The 19,553-nt window shown below is 46.7% G+C and overlaps 1 protein-coding gene across 2 annotated transcripts in view; it reads right to left on the bottom strand.

Annotated features, from left to right (window-relative positions):
* The window catches only part of GRHL1 (grainyhead like transcription factor 1), a 164,415-nt gene that overhangs the window by 20,783 nt on the left and 124,079 nt on the right, over positions 1-19,553 (bottom strand). Inside the window, exons 3-9 of one of the 2 annotated variants that reach the window (XM_080387856.1) lie at positions 18,660-18,846; positions 15,565-15,635; positions 13,586-13,976; positions 12,706-12,782; positions 11,743-11,899; positions 11,116-11,227; positions 10,038-10,132 (exon numbers count right to left, since the gene is read on the bottom strand). In XM_080387856.1, the coding sequence (XP_080243982.1) occupies positions 10,038-10,132; positions 11,116-11,227; positions 11,743-11,899; positions 12,706-12,782; positions 13,586-13,976; positions 15,565-15,635; positions 18,660-18,846 (1,090 nt within the window). Of the gene's footprint in view, positions 1-10,037; positions 10,133-11,115; positions 11,228-11,742; positions 11,900-12,705; positions 12,783-13,585; positions 13,977-15,310; positions 18,847-19,553 lie in introns of those variants that run through there. The other variant, XM_080387853.1, reaches the window with a different exon arrangement.

The following is a 19,553-nucleotide window of genomic DNA, read 5'->3' as shown; positions in this document are numbered from 1 at the left end:
ACAACTGAAAACCTAATCACCTCTCTGAAGCAACAGCGAGCCAGCCTGTCTTCTGTTCATATAACACCATGTCAGTTCAAAAGGATCATCATCTTCTCCCTACCCATCCCGTAACTCCTATTCTCGAGCAACTTCAGGTTGCCTCAATTTCCACAAAAACAGATTTTTAGCAAACAGCTTTTCCACTCTGAGTGAAAACAGTTTCAGCCAGGTGCTTTTTGTTCAGGAAGAGTTGACTTGCATTAGAAAAGAAACATAAGGCCAAGTGACTACGCCAGCTACATCCCCACCCCAAAATTGCCAGAAGAAAGAAAAACGTAACCACAGAAGTTGCTCTGCGTCTTCAGCCTGCTGAGCAAGATTCCTTTTCATGTGTCCAACCTATTTTTCTAAGGGCAGTTCCGCATTCTCAGCTATATTAAGATTTGTTGTTACTTAAAAAAAAAATAATATATTTCATCTCACCTCCCAAGATTCAACATAAAGACAGCATTTAAAAACAGAGCATTGTCAAGCCTGAGCACTTACAAACGTGAGTCAAGCCCTCAAAAGTTATGCAGATTTTCTTTAAAACTGAGATTTCTAAAAGGATTAGAAACCTGTTCTCCAGTTATTTCGCTTGCTTGGCAGTTAAGCCTTTAGTCTATTTCAATCATATTTCCAGGCTTTTCTCTCCAACTAAAGCCAGGTTTTATTTTCCTTTTCTTTTTGTTGTTTTTTTTTTTTTAATTCTTGCTATTGATGAAAGCAGACATTCTCATCAAGACTAATGGCTCCACAATGGCAAGGTTTCAGATAAAACACTGAACAGCGTGAAACCCATGAGCTGGTATGAGCTGCTAACCCCCCACCATCTGACAGTCACCCTACAGAGCCTCCTCCACCCAACAACAGGTTGGGTTTCCTGCAGCCTCTGGGGCAGATGAGCAGCAGCCCAGCCGCAAACAACCAAAGACCAAAGGCAGAAGGATTAAAACACCTCCTCCAGGATCATGCTGGAAGTCAGCGTGGGAAGAAGCCAGACCTCATGACTTCCTGGTCTGCTTTAAGCACCCGACCACTTGCACCCCTCCTTGCCTAACCTGGGAGAAACACACCGTGCCTACATTCAAATCTACGAGAAACAATCTTCCATTTTAATAATGCAGAAGAAAAAAATTAATCCGGCAGCTCTGCTGTGTGCCCTCAAGGAAGGGCAGCAGAGACAGCCAAGTTCTTTCCACACAGCACCTTTTTCTAACAAGATCTGCCTTTCAAACAAACCAGGAAAAACAGGCATAATTAAAGGGCAATCAAAGCACTGCAGGAACCTCGCTGTCAGCGAGATGAAAGATGCCTTTTTTAAATGAAGGCTTGCATACCCAGATCTCTTCTCCTCAGTTTATCTTGGATACCGTGCTCTCTTGTCACACAAAAAAGCACCAGCAATTTTGATTAGTCCAAAGGCTACATATGCAGCAGCTTTAGACAAAATGTCATCTTGCACAGCCTCTTCTGACTCACTGCAAAGCAAAGCTGAAAAGGAATGATACGTAGGTACAGTTCGACAATGTCTGGGGTTGCCATAGGTAATGGCAAGCAACTCAGATGGGTATTAGCACACCATAAACTCTGGCCAGTCCCCAGCAAATGCAAGCACGGGTGAGACTGTAATGGCCACGTAACAGATCTCACCATCGTGCAGAGTCTTGTACATCCTTCCGGGTAAGATCCTACACAGATAGACTTGGGACTATCAGTCTGCTCACCTTGCTCCACATGGCTTTAATTTCAATAGAAGACAGGCAAATTGAATTCACCTCCTCCTATTTATGCTCCATTATATTTTTGTACTTGGAGGATGAAGACATCATTCAATAGTCCAAGTCCATTGGATATTTCTTTCTCTATTGATAACTCAGACAAAAACTTCAGCTCTTTTCTAGCACTAGTAGGCAAAAGTCTCTCATTTTAATGTTATATTCAATTTAAAATTGTCAGGATGCTTCTGGTTTTGGATTACTGTGTTTGTACAAAACACAGTTTGGAGTCTACAACACAGTCACCAGGGACAGGTTAAACCACAATGAACTTTTCCAGGGAATGCAGTCGGATATTGTTTTTCTTGTTGGTGGCTAAATAATTTCAGCGTTCTGCCCAAAACGCAGTAAGCAAAGGGATTCCAGCGTGCCCTAGGACCATTTCCCCAACACCCAGGCAGTGTCTCCCCTGTTACCAGTCACCGCGCATCCTACTTGCGGACCAGCCTGGGGCCACACGCAGCCCTTGCACAACTGGACCTGCTGGACCTACCCTGCCTCTTGCTTTGCTTTCCTTTGGATCAGCAAGGCCATTCCTGTGGTCTCTGGAGGGGAGGGCAGCAGCCACTGTGCAGCTGACTTGATCTACGAGTTATTTTCACTTTTTGCAGGACAAAGGGTCACAGAAACCCTCAACCGAACTGGCAGGAAGAGGAGCCTGTGAGGTTACAACAGCAGAATAAAAACCAGAGGAACAGATAAGGTGAAGGATCCATCAGACCTAAATAAAAGTTGGGCTGGCACCAGAGGACACAAACCAGCTCCCTCCGCCTCTGCCCGCGCAGACTCCCTCAGAGAACCAAGGCATGCATCATCCAACGCTAGGGAGCGGGAAGCTACACAGCTATGGCAACACCAGGACACAGCCGCTCCCCACCCCGGCTGCCAGCAGGAATTCTGGGAATGTCAGTGCACAGCCCAGCAGCTCCCAGGTTGTTTGGTCTCCCACGGATGCACGTGCAATTCAGGGGTATGCAGCGCGTGGTCACACACTCCTTGCTGGCTAGCTGAAGGAGCAGCCCTAGGCCCAAATTCCGCAACTCATTTATCAACCCTCCACCGAAGAAAAATTATCCGGAAGTTCAAAGGTTGTTATTTCAATACTGACGGCTGAAAGCATATGTTTTCTCTAAAAGCTTGGACAAATATAAAAATAAAAGGGAAAATACAAAGGGTCTTTTCTAGAGATTTGTCCGTGTGTGCTTCATTTATGCTGTGAGCTGGCTAGATGTAAATCACCTCCAGCCCCAAAGCTTTATATGTTATACCGGCCCAGCTCCAAGCCCTTGCGAGAGGCAGAGCCACCAGCCTGGGCACTGTGTTGCACTAACATAGCTACGTGGCTTCCAGGATCGGCTCTGGGTCACAGCCAGGCAGCTTGAAGTGCAGGCAGGGCAAGCACAGGTCTGTCTGTACACATCCGCAAAAGCACATCCTAAGAAAGCAGCGCTGGGAAGACTGTTCTGTCTTTAAAAGAAGAAGAAAAAAAAAAAAAAAACCTACACTTTGGTACAGATCACCTGAGAGGTGGCTAATCTCACTGCTCTCACATTCATTTCTTCACCTCCCACATGCACCGCAGGTTTTGCATCAGCAGGAGGCAAGCCAGGAAAGAGAGATTAAAAAAATTGGGCAATTCATGCACCTGTGGGCTCCCCAGCCACCCTCCTGCCTTTGGGATCGGACGCTCCAAATAAGGCTTGTCTGGCAGATGCGCCACAGAGCCGCATCCGTTCCAGCTCCACGCAGCCAGACCCAGCACCATCCTGCTCACAGCCCAGGGAAGTTAGTTTGCATTCGAACTTACCAAGCCCACTTCGGGTGACTGACACAAAACACATCGCAGGGTTCCATGCCACGCCAAGGAACACCGAGTGGGAAATACGACCCAGCCCCAGATAAAAGAACAGCCTCCTAGCAAGTTCATTCCATGAACAAGACAAAAATGAATGGTAATGAAAGGAAAATACATATTCCTGCTCACAAAGAGCAGGACTAATTGTTATTCCAACCTGTTCTGAGGCAAGGAAATACAGGAATGTCTGTGCTCACAACACGTGGGAAATGTGGCTATAGAGGTTCCCAGTCCTACTGATGCTACCTCCCACCCCACACTCTGATAAGATAAAGGCGCAGGGCCAGGTGTCAACTTTTTTTAGGTTGGTCGGAAAGAAAGTAAAAAAAGAGCAGTTTGGCAAGAAAGTGGCAATATGTAAAAAACCCAAACAAAACAAATCCCACCGAAAAAAAACCACCACCACCCCCGAAACAAACAAACCAAACCCACAAAACAAACAACCCCCCCCCCCAAAAAAAAAAAAAACCAACTAAAAGAATTAAATCTATAAAGGCACAAAAATGGCTGAAAAGGAAGTGTTGCCATCAGATATAAAGGGAATGGAGGAAAGGGCGGGGTGTGTGGTGTGGCAGGGATCACCTCCTAGTTTTCTCTATAGGAAAGCCACCATCAGGAAGATTTTTCTTTCAGCTTTAGAAAAGCTCCATAGTTGGTTGGAAGACCAGACGGATGGTGGAGTTTGGCACACCAAGTTCTGAAGAAAAACTCTTGAGCTGAAAAACCTGCTTCTAATTCGCAACACTTTAAATCAAAGGCAATGCATTCTTGGTTTTAAGAAAACCCAGGACAGAGTAGGGAGAAATCTGTACTAAGAGGCAGGCAAGCAATGTTTGCTATGACTTTCCTATGTCACTGCTCCAAAAGCTGTGTGTACTTGCACCTCAAAGTACTTGTGGTCTGCAGCCTTGGCTTCAAACCAATCTCTTTTCTTTAAGTATGTTTGACTCATCACATTTCATAGTTTCATTTCTAACTAGCCAAACCTGTACCTACTCAATGCTGCTGAAGGTGGCAACACCTTCTCTAATGAGGCATATGACTGCTGTTTCATTACAATGGCATCCATATAAATGCATGCAATATTCATCAATCAAAAAAGTTGAAATTCTTCCTGCAGTGAACACCAAGTGAGGATTATGCTAGAATAAACTCTTAAAATAATAAATCAGTGGTGTACACCCCAGCCTTATTTCAAGTTGTAGCAAGAGATCCACCCTCTCCAAAAACAGCTCATCTGAACAGAAAGTCCTGGCCAAGAACTTCATTCAACACACATGAGGATCTGCCAGAAGACCACTCTCGTTGCCCGATTTGCTATTTCAAAAGGCCAACCCAAATTAGCCACAAATTACCTATATATGGACACTTCCACATTTCTTGGCCAAAAAAAAAAAAAAAAAAAAAAAAAGAAAGCAGCATTGTTTAGTTGCTCTGTCATTCAGGGCATCACTTAAAAGATACCACAGTACCTTGCCTTTGGTGGAAAGAAAGCAGAAAGCTCTACCATGATATTCTCCAGCTCAAAATGCCTGTTACAGCCTCATCACGTATCCCTTCTTAGTAGAAAGGGTCTTTTCACACACAGCATCTGGCTTACAATGCCTTTTTTTAATTTTTTTTTTTTGAGGAAAGGAGTGGGAGGACAATAGAGCCCTTAATGTACAGTGACATCATTTTTGGCTACAGTCCCACCATCCAGCCTAAAGCAAGCCAGACAGAAGACCTCCACGGGGGCCCTTCTCTGGGAGCCACTGGAAGCAACACTAGTTTCAGAAGGGACCCATGGGCAAGCGTGGAAGGGGTGTCCCAAGCACAACAGCAGGGTCCTCGCACTGTTAGGACTACAAAAATGGGGCAAGGAGGCTCTTGCGATCACCGTGCAGGCAACACCTTGCCCTGTTCAGACAAGAGGTCCCAACTTTCCTGCTCCACGGGGCAGGAGCTCAGACAGGATTCCAACAAAGCAGGATCCAGCAAAGCCAGCTAACCCTGGGGAAACTGATCTGTCCAGATTGTTCAACTGCCACTGACCTGAGAGCAGGCCATGTCCCCAGGCCAGAGTTATGGGATAGAGAATTTGCTCCACAGCCTAACGGGTAACACAACAGAGGTAACAGGACAACGGACAACATTACGAAGAGTAGCTGGAAACATTTGAAAGAAATACGCATTTAACCGTGCACGTAGGGGCAATTTTCATTAGAAGACCTCTAACGGGTACCAACCAAGAGAAGGAGAAATGAGTACACCGTACAGACCTGGAAAGTGATGGTTCCCAGCTTCAAAAACTCACGACCTGAACCTATAAACACTTCTACCGATTGACATATGAAGGTCAAAGACATTCAAAGGGCTGCAGGGACAGGACTCCTCTTCCCTACCTTTAAAATCCCCCGATTTTAAAGATAGCCAAGCCTGCTCAATCAACAAGAAGGGGCAGACACCTCCATAGAAAACTCCATCTCAGCTCTAGACACCCCATCCCTAATGAAGTCATAGAGGCTAAAGATGATGAGCTTGCCTTCAGACATCTAAAGGCTTCTTTGCAGGAGAAGAACTCCACCTCGACTGTCTGCCCAACACTGCAGACATTTGGGACAGGGTGGGAAACTGTTTGAAGTCTCCACAAGCCTCAGGGTAACTCCAGCATTACCTGTTGCATGCAAGCGAGTATCAGCTACACATCTTTGTCAGACTCATCAGACCACGCTTCCACCCAACCAGAACGGCTCCAGACTGAGTAAGTGTACTGGCTTTCCTAAATATCCTATGCAACAACTCACCAGTTTGTCAACTGACTTCCCAGTTCAACATCTCCCCTTTTCTTCTCACAAAGCATGATTGTGTCCCCATCCAATTACTCCCCTCCCCCAGTCTGTCAGGTGGTGGGAGTCAGACTTCACCTCTAACACAGACACCTGGAAGTCCACCTGAATCCCACTTCCCCACTCCACAGCGTCTCCTGTCCACCTTCCCAACCCTGACCCCCCTCTCCTCCTGATCTCAGGGCTGTCCCTCTCGAAGCCTGGCCTTCCACCCCACCCTCAGCTCCCTTCACTGTCTCAGAACAAGCGGGCTTTGGATCCTGGTCTCTTTTCCAGCTTGAACACACTCTTGCAAAGGTCAGAAAATACTTAACCCACCACTCTTCGAAGAGGCGGCCACCGCCAGCAGCTCCTGTGATGTCCCAGAGCAACAGAAGAGGGCAGAGAGGAGCTGCCAGAGAGAAACAGCATTTGCTCCGAAACCCACGGACACGGTCTGGCCCCAGAGTGGGAAATCCGTCACGCGTGAAATACTCCTGGTTTCTACGCACAGCGGCTCACAAACAGCACGCCAACGCTGCCAGCTGTGCGACAACCCCATCTGTGCAGAGCCAGACCCGCCTGCTGCGTCCAGCGCCCACAGCCCCGGGATGCCCTGCTGGGAAGTACGCATCGCTGAGGGCATCTCCAACACCCTTCTATTCCCCAACTCCGAGCTGCAAAACCCGCACATTTGCCTTGCTACAGAAGGAGCACGTGACCTGTATTGCCCAAAAGCAGCATTTCTTCACCAGAAAGCTGTATTTTACAAAATCCCCGAAGCGCCCCAAGGGGACTGGCAGACTGGCAAAGCGCGCTCTCAGGCAGGTAACAGCTCCTGCACGGACAAAGCGGCAGAGGTACGATATTCCTGTGCATCCCCACGAGGGCTAGCACAAGAACGGTGAGTACCTGGTCCCGGAGCTGCTAGGGGGAACTTCTTGTGATAATATACTATTTCTATCTTAAATCTGAAACATCCCCGGAGCCCTGGGTGCCTAAATGACGAATTACATCAGAAACTCCAGACATAAGAGCCTCGTCACCTCCCACTTCACACTGCTGCACAGGATCAAATCATTCCCACAGCAAACTGGGAGCAACAGCAAGAGGGAAACAGGAGAAGCAGCAACCCCCACAAGAATCACCTGGCTCAGGTTCAGGGCTCAGAAAGCAAATTTCTAATAATCTAATAATCAATGCTTGCTGGCTGATAAAACCTACCATCTATGCAGTACTGCTGCAATTATTACACAGAAGACACTATATTTACTACTGTGGAGGACTTTCTCAGCATCAAAGACTCAGTGCTCTTATGCCCTGCTCTCTTCATATAATTCAAGGCTGAGGGGCGGGGAGGGGGGAAGAAAAGGAAAATAAAAGAGAGCATGCAAGGTAAATGAACCATGCAATAAAAATTGTTGAAATTGGCTCAGGCATCTACTGATAAGATCACAAGAGTTGAGAAAGAACTACAGCTCTACTGGTGAGAAATCCAATCATTGACAAAACACATCCACTCAGAGGGGAAAAAAAAAAAAAAAAAAGAGTAAAAAGTAAAATAAAGTTAGACACTTAAACACACAGAGCACTTGCTAAAAATGCCAGTTCTTTGAACACTGAAGTCCAGAGTATTTTTGTCTGAATATGACTCTGATCCCAGGAGCCAAGGTTTGCACTCTTGGTATCCACAGTCCCCTCTGCAGGTTCATACAAACCAATACTCAAACCGTATGGATCTCACACACCCAGACTGTGAATCTGGAAGCAAATTTCCATCTAGCTACAAAACTAGTTTGGCCTCCCACATACCTCTCCATACCACCTTAGCCCAGGAAGTTCAGCCCTGAGCTGAAGGATCACCATGAGGGTATTTAGACCTTTGCAAGCTGCTATTGGCAACTTCACTATAGGTTGAAACTACTCATTTAGGGGTCTGTGGAGTACTTGGGCCATAAGCACCTGCTGCACAGGGCAGGCCTCTGTCAACTGGTGGGAAGCAATGGCTTTCCTTGGGGCAGCCACAGCGTTCTCAGCACCAGGTCTAAGCCCTGTTCCTGGGTTAGTGGCCCATCCCCACTGCTGTAGGATGGCTCAGCCAGCGGACAGGCAGCTGCAGAGCTGCTAAGTGCCTCCAACTCCTTGGGGACCTGGAATCATTGCTGTCTGCACAGTCCATCCCTGTGTGCAAATCCTAAGCCCTCGAGTACCTTGCAGACACCGTTTACCTGGGTACCTTGAACGTCAGGCTGGTTACGGCAGCAGGATAACATCTCAGGAACACTTACTGCCTCCTTTTGCAGCTCTTCTGAAGCTTCATTTGTTTGCTCACATAGCAAAGTGCTTCATGCTTCAAAAAACTCAGGTCAGCATTTTAGCATCCTCCAAGCAGGTAAGGCCCTCGCTGCCATCCCTCTCAACCCCACTGAAGCCAGATCTGGTGAACAGGGGAGGCTAGCACCCAACACCAGCCTCGCAAGGAACGTCACGCATGCTGCAGGGCAGCACTTTCAGCAGCAGCAGCACACACGGCTCCTCGCTGCTGCCTGCCAAGCACCCCAAACCTCTCACAGAGCTGAAACCCAAGAGCAACCTGCACATAATCTCTCCGTGCCTCTTTTCTCCACAGCCCTTGTGCAGCAAATAGGAAAGCTCATGGTGACAGTGAGCTCTGTGCAGTGACAACACCCTTTGTGCCTCCTGCAGAGCGTAGCAGCATGCACAGCTCCAGAGAAAGACCTTTGCTGCGAGGTCCTATGTCCCCCAAGCTAGGCTCTCCCTAAACATGGCCATCTGCAGCATCCATAGTTTTCCCCAATTTTTAACAAAAACCCAGGCAGCAACGAAACTCTCCAAAGAAAATTCCTGTACTTTGGCTCCAGCAAGAAACCGATGGGAAATGCCTTTGGAACAGAGATGACTCCACCTGCTGTCCTTGCACCCAGAAGATGCACAAGCCTTTTTCAAAAGCTGGAGCGGCTTCAAACAGCTGCAGTTAGCTACTAGCTAGGGAAGCTGCCCATACTTACGCATCTACCGTAGTGCCCAAAGTTCTGAAAAAAGATCAAACCAAGAGTTCACCAGGAGGCTGCTCTAACTTGAAATAGGTCACTGGGTATTGGGATCTGTGGTTTCAGCAACGCATGCTTTGGGAGCTCAAAGGCAGCAGCTACTCCCTCTTCTGCTAAAGGCAAGCCCATCGCCACAGCCTTAACGCCCTCAGGAGCTGCCCCCCCACCCCAGCCTCCCGCAGGGATCCTCCAGGAGACTGTGCTCACTGCCAAGCCTAGCTACGCTCCATCACACCTCCTGCACCACTTCATCTGCCCTGGAAATGCTCAGCGCTTCCTTTTGTCAGTACTTGTTTGTCAGGTAGGCAGTTCTGCCAAGAACCTTAAAGCAGTTGCAAAGCTCTCCACAGTTGCACATGTAAACCCTCTTAAGAAATAGCCAGAAGGTTTTGCCTAATGTTAAGAGCGTAAACAAACTTGTTACATGCTAATCACCAGGTAGGCCACACACCCTTCCCCTCCCCCAGCCCTCGAATCTACTAAAAGGGTGATCATGGTCACCTACCTTTGCTTCCTCGTTGATGTCCCAAGTGAAGGATATGGCGTTGTATGCAATCTCCTCAATGTTACTGATGGTGTTGAAGCTCTCCTTGTAGTCCGCTGTTAGAAAGAAGGATGCATGAGGGAGAGAAAGAGGCGATACCATCTGGAGTCTTTAATCACACAAAGCAGCAGAAACTGCAACTCCTCAGCAACCCCCGAGGAGCAAAGGAAGCTGAACTGTACTTAAGAACGGATCATTAAAAAGGCTGGAAATGTTGGTTTTTTTGTTTTTTCCATAAGAATCAAAGAGGAGGAAGGAGGGAAATGGGACTCGGCAGAAATTCCAAACTAGAAACTCCCGTGAAAAAGGCAGATGTCCCAAATACTGCATGTCCTGTGCCATAACCTGCTATGCCCAGGAAACTCTACCCTGTACAGCAAGGGCATAAGCTCTCAATAAAACTCCTTCAACAACAAACAAAGATTTGCATGCGCGTCTACTTTAAGTGCCAAGTGATTAATCCCTGCTTTTATTCACAGAAGGAAGGGACGAGGAGTACAACCCAGCCTTCAGCCAGAGAAGACTGGAAGCCAGCCAGCCCCAGCCTTGTCTGGAGGCAAGTGGAAATTTGCAGTGTTTTCTTTTTTTACATGTACCAAAGACCAGTTGTGAGCAAAGCTGTGGGAAGGAGGATCATTAGCGTTGAGGTATTTCTACAAGGATCTTGTGCTTTGAAGAAACACAATATTTAGGACAGCCACAGACTCTTATAAGCTGCAATTTAGCTACATGCACCAAGATATTGCAAAGCAACCATAGTCTGGAGGCAGGGGGTGTGTTAGATCTCCCAATGCAAAACTCTAAACTCAGCCTGCTCGTGAACCAAAATCCTCCAAAAACCAGCCTTCTTAAGGAATCCTAAAAACTACAGCATTAGCTCCAAGCAATCAAAAGCTCTTTCTGGGCTTCCAGTAAAGCTACGGACAGCACAGAGATGATCCATCCAAAGGTTCCTTAAAATAACAAAGCTGTAGCAGAAAACCAAATCTTGCCAAGGAATTAGGTTTGGAGTTTGACATCAGCAGTGAACGTTCCTTACCTATGTCAATGCATCTTTGTTTGGCTGTGTGCTGTCTTGAGTGCCAGTATTTCCAGTGCCTGAGCTGATCTTCCCTTGTTTTGTCTTCTGCAAATACAACCATGATGACACTCTGAAAGGACAGGGGGAGGGGGGTAAGAATAAAAAAAACCCAGAAACAAAAAACCACCACCAAAAAAACCCAAACCCACAAACACGTGAAAGAGGAAGGAGGCCAGAGAGTACATTTGTTTTGGACAATCTTGTTGGTATCAGGTTTTCTGCTTTAGGCTTTCCAACTTGACGCACCGCAGTGTACCTGGCACATGGCTGCCAAACAGGAAAGCAGCGCTTTCTGGGTCATAAACAGAGATGAGCAGAACTGCTCTCCTAACTGGAGTTCAAGGATCTCATTCCAGGCATTGCACCACCTTTAGACAAGTGCTGACACCACTTCTTAACAGACTGAGCCAGGATGGGTTGGTCTGGAAGTAGGTGGACAGCAAAGGAACGAACACCGACGTAAGACATCAGGTAAGCTGGCCTTAGTGCTGATGCTCTGGTTTACATTGCTGCACTTTGGGAGAGTTTGAGGCTACCACTGTAGACAGCCTCTTTCCCCCAAAAAACACAAGAGCTGCCACTCACTCGGACTTTACTGATGGGGTGATGGATTCCTTCACTGCTGCTGACTTCTTTCAGCGTGATCGGGTAGAATTGACCTTTATTCAGGTAAGTCATCGTGCTGTCCCCAGGCTTCTGTCGGAGGGACTTGGAGGCTTCCAGAGTGTATTCAAAATTATTCCTACAGAGCGAAGAGGGCAGTGATTGCTAAGGCATTTTCCTGGAAAGCCGATTAAATGTTCCACATCTTAATTTGGAGAAATTCCAAACTCTTTAGTTGACTCACTAAGCCATCAACAGGCAAGGAAGTTGGAAAACAGGATGAGCCCCTTTTTGAACCATTTCCTTCACGAATGAACATTTAAGAGAACTTCTTGGCAAGCTAAATACCAAGACACGTCAGCAGGCAAGACTGGAAGCTCCCTATTCAGACCAAGAGCAGCAAGCTACTTTCATGGAACAGAATATCTATTAGTAATTAAATTAAATTCACAAGCTAATAAGCCATTCAGTGGCCACCGTCTTTTCTCCTCTTTCCTCTTGGTCAACTGCAACTAACCAAACAACTAGTTTATTCCCCTCCCTTAAGAGTTCAGATGAGTTTCATACTTCCTATTTCTGCTGTAGATTTCCAACAGGGAGAGAGCAATGCCAGCTGACCAGGGAGAGGGACACGCCACCGCAGAGCTGACAGACCACACTGCAACGTCCCATGGGACAGAGAGCTGGTACAAGGACAGCGACTACAACTGGGCGGTATTTCCAACCCTGGAGGTAATTTCCCTTAAAGCAATTTTCCTTAAAGATACAGGTAGGATTTTCAACTGTGAAATTCAAACGAGCAGACACTGTTGCAGTTTTGAGATCCAGAGCCCCTGCAGTGCCTGACAGAGACTCAGCACAGAAGGGCACGAGACGTACTGCTTACTCATGGACAACCGTGAGAGAAAGGGAAGATACGAGCAAACAGGGGCCTTAAAGCATTACCCAGAAATGCTGTCAAAAACATAATCTTCTGAATTCATGTTGGCCATCCGGAGATTCAGTTCAGTAGGAAAGAAAACCTGGGGTAGACACAAAGCAAAACAACACAACAATTAACACAGCAACAACAAGAAAAGTCAAGATTAAACAGATACTCGTTACCACAGAACCTCTGGCAGGCAAACTGATCATCAGATAACAATCAATTTTTTTGTCTGTACAAACAGGGCACTTTAGCAGAGTTTTAATCCAAACTTTTTGGGTGTCAACTAAGCACAACATCTCACAAGCTTCTGAGCCAGCTTTAGGGCAACATTTTACAAGTTTTCCCAGGTCTCAAAGAACAGTCATAGCTACACAGTTCCTTGAGGTCTGGCTTAAAAATCAAAACACAGTTATGCTGTTTTTTTTCAGTTGGTACCATAAAACAAAAGAACACGGATTTTCATCCAGGTTTGACTCTTGCTCAAGGCCCCTAAATAAACTGACCATTTTTCACTGACACACACCACTCCTTGAAGCTGGCAGTAAGGAAGCTCACAGACATAGTCACCTTGCTTCAGTACCTGCAAAAGTGCCACGGAGTGCTGAACTCTTGCAAAACCTGGCCAGGTTCTGTGGATCGAGGTAACTACTTCCACACTCTGCAAGCCAAAGGCTCTGTCACCAGTGAGATTAATCATTTGCTTTTGATAATGATTTCATGTTGGGAAGGTTTTATTTACCAAGTTGTACTTCTGCACCTTTGCAAAAAAAGTCTTTTATTCCTAAATCACTGGGCAGATATCTGGCTCACATAAGAACAACTAAAGATGGAACTGGATCTCTCCACCCAGACCAAGACACACACACACACACACAGAGCGACTGCCTCTCTTGGTACCTCTTGCACACCCTCCTTGAAAGTCTCTGAGAAGGTGGAATCTGGCGTTCGCCTCTGGGAGTTTTGAGGTTGGGTGTTGGAACTGAACTGGTCAGGATTGAGGTTCCTGTCGAAGACCACCACCCGCTCGGGGGGCTCCGGGTGGTAGACGCTTGGTGGGATGCCCACTGCAAAGCCATGGGGCTGTGTCTCTGTTTTGATGGAGTGGGTAGGCATGGTTGCAATTGAAACGGTGACTGTTGTGTCAGGGGTTGTAAGATGCCCTCTCTTGTCCATGCCCATTTGGGGCGTGTGTGGAAGGACAATATTGAAAGGCACATTTTTCAGAACCTGGACTCTGTTTTCTCCAGCAGAAATGAGAGACTGTTCTGTCACATTTGGGATGCTGTTCCTTTAAAGGCCAAAGGAAAAAAAAGCATAAATTATACAGCTCATTTTCTCATTAAACAAGATCTAGAAATACTCAGCTTTTTGGACAAGGACAGCTGACACCAGCTCTCCTGCTTGTGCAGAACAGCTCAATCCTAACCTGAAAAGCTGAGAAACTCATTAAAAAAAAAACACCAAAAACACACCACCACCACCACCCCCAAAAAAAAAAAAACCCAACCAAACAACAAAACAAAACCTCACCCACTGCTAACAACCCCACCTTGGAGATAAATTACCCTGGAGCAAAAAGGTGAGGGTTCACAGCCCAGATCCTCACTGCCTGGAAAAGGGCAGTCCAAAACCAAGTGCTTCAAGGCCCTTCCCACCATACATCAGCACACGCAGGCTCCATAAAACTGCTCTTGGGAGATGGAGCAGGACTGAGAGCAGTTGCTGCTCCTCTGCTCTAGGACTGCACACCACACAAGAAGCTCTAATAGGGAAATGACATCCCTCTTTCGTGCACAAACCCCCAAGAAAATCCACACCAAGACTCCCAGGAGAAGTTTGCATAACCTCCCACTCCACCACACTAATTTCTGCCAGGACAGCAATAAGATCTGTGGCTGAGCTGACTTCACAGCTAGTAGCCACCGAGTCAGTCTGCCCTCCCTTTCTCCCTCCCCACAACATGGTCCTGCCCTCTTCTTTGCACCAATTCTGACGCTCCCCCATCTCCTTCCCCCGTCTCTTTGGTGAGCCAGTTCGGCTTGTTCCACTAGGAGAAAACTAGCCACTTTCCCCCCCCCCCCCCTGCTAGGTTATGGGTCAGTTAAAGATCAGAACTGGTACGAGGGGAGCAGTGGGAACACATGGCTGCTAACCAGACTGCTCTTCTCAACAAGTTGTTCAATCTGCTCAGCCAGACCACAAAACCTCACCTCACATCCTTAAAGCATTCTAGTTTGTCCAAAGGAAGAAGATGATAGAAGTGGAAGCCTGGGTTGAATAAACCTCACATTCATAATGTTTACCTAATTAATACCATCTTCTGCTTGGGATGCACAAGACAGAGAGGACAAAGAGGAAGAAAGAAAGGAGTTCCAGAGGACACAAAATAAGTCCACAAACAATACAAAACCAAATTAAATCACAAGGACTTTCAAGTTCTTCCCTATCAGCCCACGCACAAAGCAGCAATGCTGCTGGTGCCCGAGAACAAAATCAGCAGTGAGGAACTGAGGTAACCGCGTGCAAAAGTAAAAGGGTCACTGGTCACCTCCACAGCCTTGGGAAGGGGCGCTTGTGCTACCAGGCTGTGCCTAGTACAGAGGCTGTGCCTTTAACAGAGAGCAGTTTTTGCTATGCTGACCGTATGACAGCAGTACACGGAAAGCAGACGGATGGCAATGAGAAGCAGTTTATGCCTCAGCTCTCCACATCATGGCCCAGTTCCCATTCTGTTTCCTGGGGCCACACAGTAATTTCGGGCACAGCGTAAAAGCAAACAATTTCTCTCTTCCAGCACAACACTGCAGCGCAGCAAGTTACTCTCCTTCAGCAGCTTTGGTGGAGATACGCAGGCATGCAATAATGAAAACTAATACCTTTTGCTATGGTCTTGGTCAGGATGTTCTACCTCTGGTTTAGCTGTCGAAGATCTCCTCTCCCTGGGAACCTGGGAAATACAAGACACACTACAATTGCATTCTTCTTCCCATACAAAAAAAAAATTATCTTCTCAAAACGCAGCTATCTGATCAAATTAAGAAAGCACTGCTTTCTGATACCAGTCATTATTAGCATTGTAGCGTGACTGATGTTCACGCAGCTTTGGGATGCCAGGCTCGCCCCAGGTGAGGCCCTGCAGATCCCTGTGTAGCTGACTTGTCCCACTGTGCTGGCCCTGGCTCCTGCCAGCACCACGCAGTGGGAAGACCAGTGCAGAAAACTGTCCATCCCTGGCTGGAGCACCAGCATCAGGGTGAACAGGACCAGCAGGAGATGCCCAGGGTTTGCACTGGTGGTGCAGGTTTTCTCCTCTGCAGGCTGGCAGAGTTCAGCTTGCTAAATGTGCTCATGGCTTGTGAAAGGATGCTGCTCCACAGCCCCCTCCTCAAGAACTCTTGCTCTCTAGGTCACCTCCTCAAAAACCACTCAAGGTTCTCCTTTCTCTGTGAGAATCAGGGGATTTGGGGAGGCCCAGGTCCAATAAGTGTATCAGGATGCTACAGCTCATCTCTCTGCACGGCTACATTCAACACACTGGCCCAAACTGTATTAAACCTTTTATAAACAAAAGGCAACCACCCGTGCTCTGTATTTAAGATGGCTCAATACCACTCCTCATATTTTACACCATGAACAGGATTTGTCCTGAAAACACCACATACCGTAAGGTCAGTCACACAAGCCACCTTGTCCACACACCGATACGTGCCGCTTTCCTGGCTGCACTGCAAAGCCAAGGCATACAGAAGAAGCTCAACTCTTTGACCTGTGGCAGCTCATTTCACTGGAGCACCCTAACAGTTCTTGCCACTGCTGGCACAAGCCCGTGGTGCTCAGGTCGAGCACACAGCGAGTCCACGCAAGCTCCTCTGCTAGCCCACACATAGTGCCCAGGAGTTTTGTCACCCTCAACATGCGTGCTGAATGAGCAAAGCGTACACCTTCTGGTATAAGGAGCTGTGAACTCCCACCACCCTCCTTCACTGAAGCCTGCTCAGATATGGCCCACGCTTGCCAGCTCAGGTGCAACACAGGGAAGCACCACTTTGCTACTAACTCAAACGCTGATGGCATACCTGTGTGAACAGCACACTTCCATAAACTGCCCCCAATTAAAACCTAAGTCCTGGCTCTTCCACATAACCTGGAAATCTCCAATAACACCAGAATTGTTGGATTTTCCACAATAACCACCAAAAACTGGAGAACCTCTAGCTTAAGACTGCTAGGAGGCCGACTAACCGGTCACTGAAAAACCAGGGTCTACCAAGCTACATTTGCCCAATATTCCTAAACTCTAGATTTTGATCAAAAGTTTGTTTCCCCATAAGACCTCATTAACCACACCTGAGCTATCACTGTAGCCCATTAATCAAATGGAAGAAAACTTGAGTTGCTTGGGTTTGTTGGTTTGCCTTTTTTTTTTATATGAAGGTGATCTCATCAGCTGTCTTTAATATTGCAGAGGGGGCGTACTAGAAATGCCTAGACGTCGTCCCTTTAGCATTACTTCGTAACAGCCCTCAATAAATCCTTCAACATCTAACCATTTTGCTTCACCAAAGTTTGCGGCATACGTGTTCTTCCACTGATTCTTCTGTACGCCCACTGACACTCAAACGTAAGAGGAAACCCCAAATTAGACATTAATGTACAACAAATCCCTTCTGCTTTGCCAAGCGTGAAAGATCAGCATCAACATTTTCTTTGTAATGTACAGGTTTAGAAATCAAAGTTGATTCTGTGGATTAAAATCATTCCGGTGAAAGTGTTTTGGGTTTTTTTCCCAAAAGCACAGCAAGCACGGGCACAAAGCAGAAAGCCAGTTTTCTCACACAACTAACTGAATAACATCCACATCAGTGAGTCTGTGGCATTTTGTCGTGTGTGTGTGTGGAGTGCTAATCTCCATATTAAGCATTACAAGAATATTTTGATACGTAAGACATGTTCAACTCTTAAAAGAGTAGAGAAGGATTTCGTATGCACAAGGCAACTTGTCCTCATGTTTGAAGAACATACTGAGGCTGGCAATTGCACTCACTACTGTTAAAAGACACTAGCCAAAGGGTCAGGCACACGAGCAGAGTCAGCCTCCTGGCTTCCCTGCATGCTGAGCAAAGAAAAACAGGCATCTCCACCCGGTGAGCCAGGCCACCATAATGCAGGTGTCTAATACAACCAGGATGCCTCCGTGCCTAGAAACACCTGCTGGTGTCCCCCGACTTTGACTGGAGGTAACTACCTTGACTTAGACTTCTAGTATTTAGGAAAGAAAGCTCAGCAAAATGTATCCCCCAGAAACCAGAAGGTTATCTGTTTGACTGCGTTCAGTTCACCTGTGAGCATCTAGGGAGGCTTACGTCTCCAAGCAGACTGTGAACGCTGGGGAAGACAGCAACAGTTGTCAAAGGATTAACAGATTACAGCAGTTGAAGCTCGCTTGAAGGTTAGAAGAAAGCAGACAGCAACTCTTTCAGGTGGGCGCTTCCACCACACACACCACCAGAAACCTGTAGTTACAGCTTAGTATCAGCTGAGACTAAGGTAGCACATCAAAGCCCCAGCAAGAGCCAACAGTCCCGCCAGAACAGGGATCAAGTGAGCAAAAGCAGCAAAGTGTCCTTCTCCGTGTGTGTACACATTCAGCCAGGGACATGCACCCAAGTCTCATTCTTCATGACTATTTCTATAATACGTTGCCTCCTGCAGAGCCTGGAGTCAACAGGCAGAGTGCTACTGAAGTTTTTGACCCATTATGTTAAGATCCAGGAGATCTTATTTTACCGAGCTAAAATTAAACTAATTTTCAGAAAAAGGAACATGGAACCTTTTCCATTTAAAAGCTACATAGTTTAAAGTCCTTGAGACCTACTCAAAGCTTCTGTAAAAATCCTCTAGCAAATGACACCTTTTCCACAGGTGGAACAAGAGCTCCGCTGGCTGCTAGAGCATACCCACGCCAATCTACCTTGTAGTAATCATAGAGCAGTCCAAGGGCCGCTGCGCTGTCTTCATCACCATTGATGCTCATCATAGCTTTGGTAGCTGCTGTAAGGGGATTTTCAAGAAAGGTTTTCCAGGCCTCATCTTCACTGGTGTAAGGACGTCTCTGAGAGTAGAGAGAGTCATTCTGAAGAACCAACACGGGTCTTTTACTTGAATCATAAAAAAAAAAAAAGAAGAAAGGGAAAAAAGCCACCTGTTAGAACGCATGAAAAACATTCCTGAAGTTCTTCAAAATTAGCTGCCCCAGTTTCACAGGGTTCATATTCTGATTCAGTGCGCTGGAAGGATTAGTCAACACAAAAAGCCCAGAAACTTAATTCTGATCTCACTCGTGCTCAGTGTAAATCAGGATTAATTTAACCAAACTCAGCTGGATTACACCAGCCTATATAAAGGGGCAAAGCTGTTCAAGAGCAGAACTGACCTCCTCACGCTCTGAATCCAACCCAGAAAGTTACACGCACCCACTGGCCTACCACCTACAAAACCTTTATTACACCCTATGTAATACTACCAAGCCACAACCTGCTCCAGTTCCCGCATGGAACTAGATAAATGTGAATTAACAAAATATCTCTTTCCCCATATGTATCAGAGCGTATCCAAAAGCACCACCTAGAAGCTGCCCATTAGTTACAGACTAGACAAGGAAATTGGTCAAAGGGGCCTCAAATCAATTTGGCAGTGAATTTTTCTGACGAGGGAAGCCTAAAGACTTACTGCCTGGTTACTGCTGAAGTAAGTGGTAGCACTAGTTTGTAACACCCTCAACAAATGGGGGGAGGAGAGGAGGCAAAAAAAAAAGGGGGGGGGGGCAGGGAAGAGAAAAACTGGAGTTTTCCCCTTTATGTTGTAG

This window comes from Falco punctatus (genome assembly GCF_963210335.1).
Source record: "Falco punctatus genome assembly, chromosome: 5".
Classification (NCBI taxonomy): Eukaryota; Metazoa; Chordata; class Aves; order Falconiformes; family Falconidae; genus Falco; species Falco punctatus.
The sequence above is the reverse complement of the archived record's forward strand: the minus strand, read 5'-3'. Positions and strand labels throughout refer to the sequence as shown.